Source organism: Channa argus, chromosome 21 (assembly GCF_033026475.1).
Source record: "Channa argus isolate prfri chromosome 21, Channa argus male v1.0, whole genome shotgun sequence".
Lineage (NCBI taxonomy): Eukaryota > Metazoa > Chordata > Actinopteri > Anabantiformes > Channidae > Channa > Channa argus.
The window spans coordinates 105922-122100 of NC_090217.1; the positions used below are offsets into that span (position 1 = coordinate 105922).

The window sequence follows — 16179 nt, forward strand, 5'->3', positions numbered from 1 at the left end:
GGGAATAAAGTGTATTATTTGCCATGAGGATGGTGCTACAGAAAAGGTTATGGGGTCATTGCAACTCCATGAATGGACTCCTTTACCACAATAGACAGAACGAGTAGTGAACACTAATTCATTATTATCTTAGCTGCTATTGTTGCCCTACGTCCACATCAACCCAAATGAAATATATCTTTAGATTGTTACAATACTTTTTTTTCTGAGCAGTGGAGCCCAACACAAAAATACAAATTTATGCCAAGGGTTAAACAGTTTTCATAGTTTGACATGAGAATCTCTTCTGATTTAAAGTAATCCAATTATTTAAAGGTGTTGTACCAATGAGGTTTTGAGATTTTCAAAATCACAACATCAAAGCTGATGTGTGGTTACTGTCAATCAAAAAGGTAAGCACATACTAGGTCTGCACATAGCAATGAACAGTCCAGCAATGGGCATTTAAGTGTCACCAATTAACCTATCATGCATGTATTTCGACTGTGGGAGGAAACCAGAGTACCTGCGGAAAGCAGCCAAGTAAATTTGGACCAAGGTCGTAGTAGCATTACTAAGCATGCTGATCTGTAATAAAACCTTTGAAAGAAAGCTTCTCGAGCACAGATAAAATGGAATGCTGCAGCAGGAAGGGCATCTGGTTTAAAAAAATTTAAAGGGACAAACTGAAAGCCGTTGAGCAGCTATAGATTTATATTTTTAAGCAAAATTCCATAGAGTATATGTAACTACTAATAGCCTGTTGGATTTAAGTCCAATATGAATACATACATTATAAAGAGATGCCTATTAAAATTTTGACTTTTCAGTCAACCAGTCTAAGATGGGAACGGATGCCCACCCAAATATAAAGCCACCTGAAACAACTAAATGTCAACCAAGTTTTGTGTTGCCTTTGAACATTTATGAGTCAGAAACAGAATAATGCATTATTCATTTGGAGTGTTGGGCATTAGTTTACAATAAAATATAAAAATATTCCTTTCTAATACTTATTGATATGTGAATAAAATCACATTATGGGTGATTAGGGGGAAAGGGCCTTCCAAGGGCAACTATCCCCACATAAACATTTAAATGTGCAAGACAAAAAGGCACAAAGATCGTGACATATAAAATAAACTGAAATTTCATAATTCATTAAAAAACGTGGTTTGTGTTTGTTCTTATTAGCTTAACTTAAAAGCTCACATAGAACTTTCAGCTGAAGCCTTTACACTGTTTCTCACCTTCTCACACCTAATCCTATCAGGAGCATGTTGGTGTTCATTGTCTTCCCAAGACACAAAATGTAGCCAGAGCTTGTTGTTTATGAATGACTGCTCCACCACCTGAGCTACCCAACTTTTTAAGGTTGTTGGTGTTGTGGTTGTCTATGTGTTTGTGCCGAAAATACATGTTAGAAAATGTCAGAATTAAGGTGTTAATATGAAAGACAGGTGAGACACTGGCAGCAGAGGAGAGTAATATGATATAAACCTACAGTATATTATAAAAACCTTTTTAATGCAAGGATTTATCAGTAAATGTGAGATCAAACCTGCAAGATGTAATGCAAACTACACAAGCACCATTTTAGTATGAAATAATTTATTGAAAGGTCTGTGACAATTCTAGAAAGTCTATATTTAATAGGCCATTTGACCAGTTTCTTTGTGCATGGTCATGCTGCACAGACATCCAAACACAGCTAGTAGTGTTGTTCAGGGGGGACGTCTCCTATCCTGTAGCCTGTAAGCTAACACCGTGCCCCTCCAGACAGTGGGTTAATGATTGGTCCAGTCACGGCTCTGCTGTGTAGCAGCTGCCGTCATCCCATCAGACGTGCTGTTGATGATGACTCTGCTGGATGCTCCCCTTTTTCCCCGCGCCCAGAGCCTGCTGTTTTAGTTCCTGTATATCAGGTAGGTTACATTCAATTTGTCTAAATTCAGCGGCTCACGTCATTAGAGTAACACAGCTGCTTTAGCATGACAGTTTTTGTGTAAAGGCTTCAGCTGGGTGCAGCCGCACGATTCTCTCTGCTGCTGCTGCAGCTCCCACCGCCATATCCTCTTTCCATCGTTCTTTTAGTGGGTGGGTTACATAGAAAGGGAATGCTCTGTGTGCTTGACTGACATCCTGAAAGCCTGAATGCTATGCTGATGTGTTTCGCGCATGTTGGTTTCACCCTGCTTAGACAGATGGATGCTGAGGATCCGGGGCTGAGATAAGCGTTCTCTGCCTCTGCCGAGCTGCTGCAGTGCCGGGCTGCCAGGGTAGACGTGGGCAATCTGCAGTGGAAAATACTGGAATCCAGGGATTTAACGTTTTACCTAACAAGTGAGCTGTGCTACAGGAAAGCTTCGCCTTCTCTTATCTCATAATCGACGCCTTGATAATGGTCCCGGCGCTGCTCTCCAGGGGTGATGTGAGCTGAACTAGCGGGGAAGCCGCAGAGGAGCTGTCCGTCCGTCGAGGTGCTGATGTGGCTGTGACAAACGAGCATGGCTGCCGGGAAGTTACTGCTCTACGCTGGGCTCTCTCTTTCTCTCTGCGCCCTGGGCATGCTGGCCGTGGCGATGTACTCTGACCACTGGTATGAAACAGACGCCAGGAGGTACAGGGAGCGATGCAGAAGCTTTTCCAGCCGGCGCAAGGACCCTGGCTTCATTTATATCCCCAACAACAGCCTGCCGCTGCGGGCCAGCCGGAGCAGCCTGCCCCGCTGGGAGGAGAAGCTGCTGCTGGCCCGGAACCGGCGGCAGCTGTTTGCCATGAGCGCCGCGGACGAGTGCAGCAGGCAGTACAACTCGACCAACATGGGGCTTTGGAGGAAATGTCATAGGCTCGGCTTCGACCAAGAAATCGAAGATTTCATCAGGAAAGGTAAGAATGAAATCCTCTCAACAGAAAGCTAAAAAGGCTAAAGTTGGTGAAACAGCATGGCGCATGTTGTGGCAGTTAGCATTAGAGAATAAATTAGGCTGCACTGTGCCGATTGTTCATTTAACCACAGGGCGAACAAGGGCATCTAGCTATTTCCTTGCTATTATGGAGTCAAATGTTTGTCCGAAGGCATTCAGAGCCTCTCTGTCTCTGCGCGAGGAGCTCTACGGCCTGTGGCTGCACACTGCTTGTTGTCATGCTATTTGGCAGAAGAGGGCTGCATGTTAATTATAAGACTCTGTCTCTTGTAGCATACACACAATGCACATTTTAAACACTTAGATGCGATTTCGTCTTTAATACTAATATTCTATATTTAAATGCCTTTGCCTTTATTTTTTCATGATATTTGGGACTGTTAACAAACCATTAGGCAACTTAGAGAGGTCCATATTAGCCCATCCAAGCCAAATATATTTTTGGCCATTTTCTTCCTAATATTGTTCAGAATCACCATACAGGTGGTAAGCCCAAAACTGAACCTTCTTTACTCACTCTCAGTCTGCGCCCTGTAGTTCTGCAGCTTTTTTGTCTGTGTCAGACCTCTGTTTTTGTCCACAAACTCATCAGCTAGACACACAACTCCAGATGTTAGACACATGTTTCTTCTTTAAAAAACATGTGGTTAATATAAATATTGTTCAAATGTATGTAAATCATCATAACTATGTCAGATATCTTGTGAATTCACAGTTGTGCAGCTGCAGAAGAGGAAGTGCAGATTAAGAGCACAGGTGGCAAAGCTTATTAAAAATAAGTGGACCATGCATTTTGAAATAAAGAAATGTGTCACTCAAGGGAGTGTGTGTCAAGCTGATTTAACAACACGGGTCTATAGCACAGCCTAACAAGCTAAACCAGGCTGCTGGCTGAGAACTAATCAAATAATGGAAGAGAGGGTTCAGTGATGGTTTTAGTGTCTGTCAGTGTGAACAATGACTAATGTTGTCCCTCTCAGTTTTCCCTTTAAGTTTCATCAACTGCATTTGAATAACCAGAAGGGGTGAAAGCATCGCTTTGCGTAATAAAAAGGCAAAAGCTTAGTGTGAACTACAGAGTAATCGCCTGATCAAATATATGCAATAAATCAGTCGCAAAGTATGAAATTATGTCCAGAGACATGAGGTGGTATGGTGAAGTTGTATAAAATGATTATAGATTAATGCCATTATGAAACACTGTAATTTAATGTTTAAATAAGACTCAAAATGAACCTGCTTTAGACAAAACTCAAAAACAAGTGTCCATTCATTCCCCTGCAGCTGATAATAGTACACAGGCAGGTTGTGTGTTGAGGTTACGAATGGAGGTTACTGGTCGGAGTCCAAGCTGGAAGAGGAGAGGGTGTGTGTACCCTCTGAATGCATGTGTGTGTTGCAGCTGTGTTCTCCTCTGAGAATGCCTCAATGGCGTTGATGGCCAACCATCTGCAGTAATAAGCAGCACTCAGTCAGTATGCTCAATGATGAGCTGAGTGCGTCCATCCAATGCTCAGCACTATTAGCATGAGTGTGCTTTGTGGTCTGACAAGAATTCCACATCTGTGGATCAGTGAGGATGGAGTTCTGGGTGGTAACTCTACATACTATACAGTATGTGATAAACTTAACAGCACAGCTCACATTCATCCAGCAGCCAGCAAAAACTGCCTGTTACTACAGTAACACCACTGTCATTGTTATTACAACATCTACCATTCCTGTAACTACTACTACCACAGCTACTTCTACTGCTCCTGTCAGTACTACTGCTACTCTTATGTGTAGGCTACTAGTACTGCTGTTGCCACAGCTACCACCAATCCCGCTACTATTACAACTTTACTATTAGTAATAAAGCTAATCCCACTTCTACTTATCCTACCACTTCTACTGCTGTTAGTACTACCTATTACCACCAAAACTACTATTACTTATAATATCTATCCTTTTTTTGGTTGCTGCTGTGCTACTACCTCTACCACCTCTATTTCTACTGCTATTGCTACTTTTGTTGCGTCTGTTGATGAAACTATTTCTACTACGGATGCTGCTGCAATTGCTAAAACAACTTGTTACCATTACTCCTAAAATTACTGCTACTTATCTGTATGACTACTGCTACTACTAATTATCAGTACTCCTACTGCTACTGCGAGTATCGCTTCTACTAATTCTACTGCAATTTTAATAGAAAATTGGAACAGTTGCAGTTTGTAGAGACATCCTTCTTGTTGTCAGGTAATACTTTCCGGAGGAGGTGGGGGCAGGTTCTGAGGGCTTATTATTTTAATAAGCTGATTGCAGCCCTGCAAATCCAAAGGTTTAAGATTTTATGTTTGTGTTATGTTGCTTGCTTTAAATGTACTCTCAGCATTTCTTTATATTTACTGCAATTTTCTTTAACAAATCATGTGGAGCTCTGTGCCCAGTCTGCTGTCAACACACACTGTAGAAAGAAAATAGTTCTGTTTTTTCTGGGATTTTTGGAGGTCAGAACAAACCACTATAAAGCCTTCCCTGTTTCCCATTCACTACTGTTTAATTTTAATCTCCATAATTAAATGTCAGGAAAAGCATGCAGGATGAGGTTCACAACGTGTGTTGGCTGCATGTTTCCCATTCTCCTGACACATGAGGTCTATACATTTACAGGATCCATTCATGCAGCCATTAGCCACACATCTAAACCCCGATGAGTCATTTCCTGTCCATTTGAATAACACCAGGCTATTTTTATATATAGATGGACTTGACAATTGTTGTTATATGTTTGGAATGAATCACCAAAAAGCACCTATCGCATATCATATCTCTGTACACAGATCAATTCTGATACACTTTCACATTTATATTCCTATTTACTTCCTGTTATATTCCTGTAATTCTAAAATCCTAATCCGTCCATTCTCCTCTTTCTCTCTCTAGCACTAATGGTGCTTGAGCTGTTAGTGTTTAGCAAGATCAAAAACATCCGCACATCTCCTAATCTTAGAGGCATAACCTCAAACTGCATCATTATGTAGATCTATAAATGCAGATAATTCAGGGAGAGAAGTAGTGGTAACAGGTCCACATAAAACACAAAATCCTCCGTTTGAACAAGTTTGGCAGTTTCAGTGTGATAATACCATGCACATTTGTGAATTGAAAGTAGGTTAGGGTGAGTTATGAGAGGATATCCAATGATTTCTCTATAAATAGAATATAAATTTTAAAACCCATACCTAGCATTTATCAGTCCCACTTAGTGTACAATCTCAGCCTAAATACTCACAAGAGTGTCAAAACTGTGTTAATTCACAATTGCTATTATTCCTCAACAAATGCACTCTCTCTCAGTTTCTGTAATATTTGCCAAAACCACAATGGTCAGCTGTTTGAGCATATGATCAAGCATTAAACATTAAACAATAAAAAACATAAAAAAAACATAAATACGTAATGAAATCAATAATGACATCATGTGATCCATAACTCCAAACTCCTCCTCTGTGTTTTGTTTAGTCTACAGATGAAGACAAAATGTGTGACTCAATTAAATGTAATGCACAGATGAAGTTTCTGGCTGGTTTGCTGGGAAAATGTACTGTATGTGGGGTGCTAAATGTTAAATGTTTGCTTATATAGTGCTGTTATCCAAAGCCCTTTACAATGTGTCTTCTCATTCACCCATTCACACAGACACACTCACTTACCATTGGCAGTGGCTGCCATGCAAGATGTTCACCTGACCCTCTGGGAGCATTTTAGGGTCACGGTGTCTTGCCCAAGAACACTTCGACATGTAGTCAGGAGGAGGAGTCGAACCACTGCTCCTGTGGTCTTATTGTACCAACTGAGCTACAGTTGCCCAAAGGGGTGGGAAAGCAATGTTTGTGTGTGTGTAATGAAGTCACAAACAATATGAATTTGTATGGTTATGAGCAAAACTCTATGCAAATATGCATGATATAATAATTGAGTAGTAGTAGTAGTGTAGTTCCCCTTTAGAATAAATGTAAAAATGTAAAATAGATGGTATTAAATGGGATCAAAACTGGGATTGGGAAAATGTGTGATGAGAATTTTTCACCTCTAACAAGAAATCAAGAAACACTTGACTGAAAGGCTTTTTTAAGGGACAAGGGAAAATATGTAGTGGGGTAAAAGCATATTTTGCAATCTATGAGTTTAATAAAAACCTTCAATATTTAAAGGTTTAGGAATTACATTTAGCTTTAAATGTAATTTAAGAATGACATTGCATTGTAAAAATGTACATTCCTATTGTGACAGGATGTGGACATAGGTTGACCTTTAGGTCAGTTATTTTTGCCTACAAATAGGTCACTGCCACAGCTGTATCTAATTGTTGGTGTTCATTCACCATTTAAGTGATGGCATATGTTAACTGGGTTTCTGATATGTGACCTCCTGCTGTAGGTGCAGCTCACTCCTTCTAACAAAGAAAGTCTCAATGACAGGGAAACGCTAACACAATAGTGAGACCAAGTGGCTTGAGACAGAATATGAGAAGAAGGAGATAAATAAAGGCAGAAAAACTGAGGATAGTATTGGAGAGAATGATGTCAGAGAGTAGAGGATTACACAGAGAGAAGTGGTGGTGGGGTAGGGGTTGAGGCTTCCTCATCTTGTGCTATCTGTCTTCACTCTGTGAGAGAAAAGACTTTTTGGTCCTGAAAGAGCAGGGATAGGGAGAGGCCCTCGATTGGATTACCTCTCTCCCCAGGGGACCTGTATCATAGGTAGGGCCAAATTAGACACTATGGGGGGGTTAAAGGAGCCTCACAGACTCCCTGTCAATGAGTCCGTTGTCAAAGCTTCTCCTCTAAAAGACACAAGGAAGAGGTGGAAGGTGTGACATGGCTGCTTTCACTTCTAGATTGACTTGCTGCTAGAAGATTAGGGGAATTTTACTGAAAGCTGATCAATTGTGTTTTGGGTTTGGTAACGGTGTGTGTTCAATTCAATTCAATTCAATTCAATTGAACTTTATTTATAAAGCGCCAATTCACAACAAAGTCATCTCAAGGCACTTTACAGAATAAAATCAAGACTATAAAGATGTATAGAGAGAACCCAACAATTCCCCATTGAACAAGCCCTAGGCAACAGTGGAGAGAAAAAACTCCCTTTAACGGAAGAAACCTCCAGCAGAACCAGGCTCAGGTTGGGCGGCCATCTGCCTTAATCGGTTGGGGTGAGTGGAAAGTGAATAGAGAAAATAAAAAGAGCAATAAAAGAAACAACAAATCATCGGGCAGGTTTGTAGGACCGGTATCTGCACACTGGATAATACACAGCTTCAAAGCCCGGGGATACCTGCAAAGAGGGACAGCGAGAGGGAGACAGAGAAGGAGAAAGACAACTACGGGAGAAAACACACAGAGTTAATGTCATACAATAGTTACAATTCTGAAGTGAGAGGAGAGGAGAGAGTGACAGGAGGAGGGGGTCCCCCAGCAGTCTAAGCCTATAGCAGCATAACTAACTAAGTATACGCTTTATGAAAGAAGAAGGTTTTGAGCCTAGACTTAAAAGTAGAGAGGATATCTGCCTTGCGAATCAGAACTGGGAGCTGGTTCCACAGGAGAGGAGCTTGATAGCTAAGGGCTCTGCCTCCCATTCTACCTTTGGAAATTCTGGGAACCACAAGTAGGCCTGCATTCTGAGATCGAAGTGGTCTTCTGGGATGATATGGTGCTATGAGGTCTTCTATATATGATGGAGCCTGGTGTTCAGAGCTTTATATGTAAGAAGCAGGGTTTTAAATTCTATTCTAGATTTAATGGAAAGCCAATGTTACAGTGTTGTTACTGTATATTAGGTAGACTGTACATTGGCGTCCGTCTGTGGACATTTTTATTCATCCAGGTCATGGTTATTCCAGAAGTGTTGCTCAGTGGAAACTGGACTCTTGAAGATTTTTCTCCTCACATCCAAACGTTTTCTTCAGTCACTACTAGGGTGACTCCAAGGGTCACTCCTTTGAAAATACCAAAGGTCCACGTTTTGGATTGGGCAGACTATTTTGAACGAGGCATTAAGGAATCGATTTATGTAAGACTGAAATGACCCTCTCCTAAGTGGTTTCACAGTTGCTCACACTCTAAAGCATGTGTCTCCAACAACACACATGAAAATGGGGCAGGACAACAACCCCTAGGGGTCCAACAACTTAAGGGCTCCATAAAGATTATAGGCCTGCCTCTCTGAGCCAGATTGTCAGAACTGGAGAGGCCTTTTGAGATCATAGGTAAAATGTCTTCATGAACTACAAGTTGTAGCCTAACAGGTGAATTAGTTTATTACTTTTTTATATTTCACACCAGTACCAACACAATAGTGCAGAGTTTACAGAAAAACCTAGTTTGAATCTTCAAATAAATCATTGAATCAGAGTGATGCTGTGTCTGCACAGACTGTCTTATATTGGCAGATCAGCAGCAGTTTTGGTTCTACATCTATCTCTGCACAGACATCTCTGTCTCCTAACAATTCAAATCATTTAAAACTACAACACTATTTTTATAACGTGTGGTAATGGTAATATAATCAGTGAATGATCCAGTGCAGTGAATGTTTTGAACCAATGACACTACATTTACTAACCCAAAGCAAGTCACAATAAGGATGAGTGTACAAAGTGTTTGGCTGTCACACAACAGGATCTCAACTCCAAAGTCCTGTGTGTTGTAAAGTTTAGAAAACCATGCACTTTGTTTTAAAGTCTTAGACAAACTTGATATTGTTCTGCAAGACTGTATATTTCGGTAGACACAAACAAAAGCAATTTGTCTGTGGGAGTGATAATGTTCTTTGAATCTTAAGTCTTTAAAAGGAAACTGGATGTTCTGCACAGTTGGATGTATTGGCAGCTCTGATAACATTTTACTGATATGTTCAGTATCTGTATCAACATACTTACAATTTCCCATTTAGATTAAATGACCTGCACTTATAAAGCGCTTTTCTACCTACTAGCACTCAAAGCACTTTACACAGCTTCTCATTCACCCATTCGCACTCAGAGTCACACACACTCACATAACAAATAGGGAGCTGCAATGCAGCTGGTCAACACTCACCTGGAGCAACTAAGTTGGGGTTCAGAGTTTCCCTTTCTGCTCTTTCTTGCACTTGTATGTCATATAATGTAAACACTTTTCTGATAGGACTTTGCTTTGATGTTATCTACTTGACTTAGATGTGTGCTTTTCTTGTACCTCACTTGTAAGTCGCTTTGAATAAAAGAGTCTGCTAAATGATTAAATGTAAGTATACTTTGACATGTGACCGGAGAACCCAAGGATTGAACGAGCACTTGCTGGATTATTGGAAAACCAAGCTACCTTCCTGTGCCAAATGTAATCTGGTTGCTGTTATGTTTGTCACAATGTTTGTGAAAAAACACAAAGTAAATAGAAGGTTCACAAGTTAAACTTGAGGTGTTACATGTCATGTGTTGAAAAACTGATTAAAATAGAAGCATATCTATTTGTGTGACATGGAGGAGTGTAAAACACTGTAGATAGGGCAGCTCACCATTAAACGAGTAAAGAAGTCATCTAACCGGTAAAATGGAAGACACTGCTTAGTAATACACAAGCAGCAACAACTTATATTTGATTTAAAGAAATTGAGCTTTGTTGCTGGGTCAAAAAAGCTGCAACAAACCAGATAAGACAAAGCTCCCCACTTTTGTCCTCACATGAACTTCTGCCCAGTTTCACGATACATTTTAAACACAGGAAGACAGTGAATTGTGTGCTCAATCTCTTAAAGCTTAGTTGCTGTAAGAGGACTTCACAGCCAAGATGAAGGGAAGAACAATTACAGCGATCCATTAACCCATTCAGTGGACTTAGGGCATATTTGTGTTGTGTTAAAGTACATTATCCTCTAAGCTAAGGACTTTTCAGCCAGATTGCACTCTGTTTTAGCCAGAGGACAGCGAGGCTATTCTTGTGTGAGACACTTTGTTGTGGCCCCAGCAGTAGACACAGGGGTTCTCTCATCTTTCCGGAAACAGTTAAATTATTCAGACACATGTAGCAGCACTTGCTCATTTGTTGGCCTGCTGTCTGTGGCCCTGCTGAGGAGACTGACTGCACACCTGTTGCTGACTGCCCACCTGCTGCTACAGCCATTTATCAACCATCTATCAGAATGCACAATGATTTCTTTATGTAAAGTTATTATGAAATGTACTTTGCTTACATTTCCCGCCCCGTGTGTGTCCCCAAAAATAAAATGTACCCAGCAGGAAGCTGATGCAGGGGCAGCTGTGGCGCCAATAGGTAAGAAAGTGCTATGTAAGTGCAGACCATTTACCATATGTCATAATATAGTGGTCCTTTTTCTTCAACATAGGTCATTTAGATTTGAAGATTAAATATTGCACTCGTAAACAAATCACGAATACTGCCAACCTTTCATGATGTTAGTCCATTTGTTTTGTGTCCATTTGAGCTGCAGCGTGTTCATGACATGTTCTCCACATCCTGCTTAATTGATGCAGTGAAATTGTACAAAATCACATTTTTTTAATTCTAAGTCCAGGCAACATTTTACCTTCATTAAACACTGCATGCTGTCACAGTTTAAACCTAGGATCCATATTCACAGACATTTCTGTGAATTTCTGTAAACAAGGTAAAATTTAATGACCAATCAGAGAAAAGCAACAATTTCTGCTTGTTTAGTAAGTTTATTAGCAATTTTATTTATTGTAATTTCATAAGGACAACTACCTTAAGAGTGTGAAGAGGAAAGCAGAGCTTTATCAGAGCAGGGAGAGCAACACACTGCCATCAAAATAATCATGTCTTTTCATCCATATTTATTCTAAACACATTTTAAAATGACCGGTGCCTCATCACATTCTCACATCCAACATTTAGCCATGGTCATAATCATTATACCATACTAGCATAACTGCTGTGTGGTTCTTTCCTATGGAACAGAGAGCATCTGTAACAAGACAAAACATTTTCCATCTCAGATTAATGAACTTCTTTCGATCTTGAAATCAGTCTTGAATCATGAGAAATTCCATGACAGATTTATGAAATGATGAGAAATCTTTTAACTTGGGTGTTACCCTAGTGTTTAATGAAGCAAAAGGTTTTTTCCCTATATTTTGAAATGTCGGAAAGATTTGTTTTTCATTAACATAATATTTAATGCACGTTCAGCTAAATACTACTCCTACTCCGAAATAAATGTAATAATTTTCTTTTCAATTATAAAAGTGCAAACTTTGGCACCAAATGTCATTTATAATTTTACTATAACTTTTTTATACTCTCCTTGGCCATTTTTGCAAGGGGTTAGTAAGGGATGAAACGTAAGTCTAAACCTAACATAGTAACAGTACACATTGAGCTAGTACAAATGTTCCTTTCTCATGAGAAGTGAAAATGGTCAAACTGTGTATTTATATATATATAGTAAAGTAATTATAATTATATTGGTGTACAGTTTTGCATATCCCTTAATAAATGAATAAAAACATGATTTTAATTTCTTGTTAAGAACATTTACTAGTTGAAGGTGCATTAAATATTCATGCTGACAAAAAAGCAAATTATTTTTCTCTTTTTAACATTTTAAAATTATGGGATGCAATTTTTTGTGCCCAACTGTAGTGATATGAGAAAGTTAAATCTCATGTCTTTCAAATAAAAATGAACATAACGCAAAGGGCCTAACAGAGAGTGGGTGAATGTTATTCCTGTGTAGACTTCACAACTGTGTGTCTGTTTAAAAAGGCCAGAGCCAGAGCACAAAAACTTTGCTAGGAGACTTACTCACAGTAAAGTCAGTCTGACTCCTATGACCACAGGCAGAGGAGATTGAAAGAGTCAGAGAGAAGAAGAGAGATGAGGAGGAAGAAGAAGCATGACTTGATTTGTTTCCCTATAGCCATGCAGCAAACATCTGAGTTGGATGAGTTCATGATTTTTCCATGGCAGTATGAAGACACACAGCTCCTCACAGAGCATGCACAGCATAGCACTATAGTCAATGATGGATACACAATACACATATATTGTACACACCACACACATATAAAGTATGATTTATCCAGCAATAAAGGATGCACTCCATGCACTCAGTACTGTCTCTTCACACACATGAGATCTGCCCAAACAAGACCAGGAGACTGCTGCTATCAGTTGTTTCTATGTTGAGTTTGAAGTATGAAACTTCAGACAGAAACTTTTGTATTTGTGCTTGACAGGCTGACAAACACAGAGTAGAGAAGGTGAAGTTCCCTGAGTTTTTTGTATACAATTTAGAGCAAATCTTGAAGAATTTATGTTCAGAATTACATTTTCAGCAAGGGATATGAGATTCCTCTGTATGGAATTAAATGGAGAGTTTATTTTTCTTATCTAGATCTACAGAAAATGGTTCATTGGCTTCTGTGTGTTTAAGGCCTCCTTACCACAATTCCCCTGTGTTCCGAATCGCTACTTTGTGAAGGTTTCCCGGGGGGCAAGCACACTGGTGAGCCATGGATGTAATATGGGTGTGTGAAACTTTGTAGATTATGGGTGTGTGGACCCAAAACAGAGGTCTGTGTATGGACTAATGAGCCTCTTAAATTCCTTGGGATACAGAATCTGCAGAGCAGATGTAGTGGGTCTCAATCTGCGTTGTGTTCAATAAAGAGGAACACACTCCTCGAAGGCTGTCTTTGAGGAATTAATTTTATCTGTAATTTCATAGAAAATAAAAATTCATAGGGTTTCTCTTGCTTACATGCTCTCAACCCCTTCACAGAGGTGTCCACAGGAAAATACATTAATACATTATCAAAAAAAGATAAATAAATGAATTACAATAATTATCAAAATTAAATATATCAAAAAACATTATACTTCAGAAAAGAAACAAAACATAATCGTGTGTAAAGCCACAAACCTGTAATTTCGGAGTAATTAAACATTCATACGGTTTCTTTCGTTATATGCTCCCAACTACTGTACAACATAAGTAGCGAAGTCACACTATGCTTCATGCTAGCACATGGCCTTAACAGTACACTCTTGCGTTGCACGTTATACAGCAGCTTGGCTTTGGACAAGTCTCAACGTATTCTCTAATAAGCAAGTTTACACACAAAACTTTACAAAACCACAAGCCTACAACATAAAAACAGAAGTACTTTCATTTTGCAGCTGTTAAAAAGTAACTTTATGTTCCATATTAAACAAAATACATTCAAATTGGATAGAGCCGTATCACAGTTAGGGCAAGGTGGACCCAAGTGGGGAGACTGTGAGAGGGACTGGACTAACAAACACATTTACACTGGGTTACAAACAAGGACACCTCACGTCTAAAGAATCCTCTAACCAAAATGCAACCCACTAAACCTAAACTATCAACCCGACTGAAAACTAGGGAAATGAACTTAAAGAAAACAAGTCGCCAAACAGATCAAACGTCAATTACAGGAGTGACAGCACTGGTAAAATTCACCAACAATCTTCTCATGGCCTCAGATAATGGACTAGTCTCTGTTAGATCTTAGTGCTGCATTTGATACCATTGATCACAACATTTTATTACAGAGACTGGAACATAAAATTGGGATTAAAGGAACTGCACTAGGTTGGTTTAAATCTTATTCAATTCAATTCAATTCAACTTTATTTATATAGCGCCAATTCACAACAAAGCCATCTCAGGGCACTTTACAGAATAAAGTCAAGATTATAAAGATGTATAGAGAAAACCCAACAATTCCCCCTGGAGCAAGCCATAAGCAACAGTAGACACAGTAAACACTCCCTTTAAAGGAAGAAACCTCCAGCAGAACCAGGCTCAGGTTGGAAGGCGATCTGCCTTGACCAGTTGGGGTGGAAAGAGTGGAAATTGAAGAGAGAAAAGAACAGAGCAAGAAAAGCATCGGGCAGGTTGGTAGGACCAGTAGCTGCCCGCTGGAAGACACACAGCTTCAAAGCCGGGGAAACCTGCAGTAAGGGACAGAGAGAGGGGAACAGAGAAGGACAAAGGCAACTACGGGAAAAAACACACAGAGTTAATGACTTATCTAGCTGATAGATTTCAATTTGTTCATGTTAATGATGAATCCTCAATGCACACAAAGGTTAGCTATAGAGTTCCACAAGGCTCTGTGTTAAGACCAATATTTTTTACGTTATATATGCCTCCTTTAGGCTACATTATTAGAAAGCCCTCCATAAATTTCCACTGCTATGCTGATGATACCCAGCTATATTTAAGAAAAATATCGGGAACCCAGGGGTTTTGTGAATGGTGCAGTTAAAGGCAAAAGTCAGAGTGTTCATCATTTGAGGTCATTTTGCCTTTGAGCAATATGGCAAAGCTCGGATAATGTTTCCCAGAGTACAGTTAAAGTGTTCAACCTGACCATTACCCATAGGGTGATATGGTGTGTTAGGTGGATTTTCAACAACTGCTAGCTGCAGAAGCTCAACTATTAGCGAGCTTTTAAAATTAACCCCTTGGCCTGAATGGAGACAGCTTATACAGCTTACACAGAAAATAAATTATTCCACAGCACACAAGAACCAGCTTTACTTCCCTCAGTAGCACATCATAAGGAGTTCTTGTCAGCCTATGTGTCACTCTGTGTTTCGCAAAGGGTTCTCTGCTTAAAGCATCAGCCACAGTATTGTAAGGCCCTGGGATATAGTGAATGTCAAACTCAACAGGAGCTAATTTAGCCACTGACCTTATTTACTGTCTCTTCTTATCACAACCTCATTCCTATCATTTACCTCCAGAGCAATTCTCAATGAAATGTTGGTAGTATAGTACCATGTGAAGAAGTGGTTGTGACACCATCACTCTCCATCATATCTGACATGCTTAAATTCACAATGGCGTTGTGCCTTATCAGGATCAATTGCAATGCCCTTCTCAACTTCTGATAGTGTGTAGGCGAGGGTCTCTGATACTGCAATCTAAAAGGACAGTTGTCTGTCAACCAGATGTGCTGACAAAAAAAGTTTTGCTTCCCCAAAGTCCAAGTGAGGCCTGGAATACATCCCTTAACACCTCACAAAAAAATCACTCGACCTCTGCTTCTAAACAGGAGAAACCTCACAGTTGTCCACTGACAGCTCCTTTAGCCCTAAGTCGCTGAGTCTATCACTGTCACATCCCACACCACCACTCACAAAGCTTTGTCCTGACAAATTGCCATAGCTGCTGGCACTGAATCTACCCACATTTTGTTTAATTGTTTCCTCTGTGCTAGCCACAAAAC

General features: G+C 39.8%; 1 protein-coding gene across 4 annotated transcripts in view; it reads left to right on the forward strand.

Annotated features, from left to right (window-relative positions):
- Positions 1 to 1676: 1676 nt before the first annotated feature.
- tmem178bb (transmembrane protein 178Bb) overlaps positions 1677 to 16179 on the forward strand; it is a 129402-nt gene continuing 114899 nt past the window's right edge. The window contains exons 1-2 of one of the 4 annotated variants that reach the window (XM_067490652.1): positions 1677 to 1904; positions 2180 to 2868. In XM_067490652.1, the coding sequence (XP_067346753.1) occupies positions 2487 to 2868 (382 nt within the window). In that variant the 5' untranslated portion in view covers positions 1677 to 1904; positions 2180 to 2486. The remainder of the gene's footprint in view (positions 1905 to 2179; positions 2869 to 16179) is intronic. The other 3 variants (XM_067490651.1, XM_067490649.1, XM_067490650.1) reach the window with 3 other exon arrangements.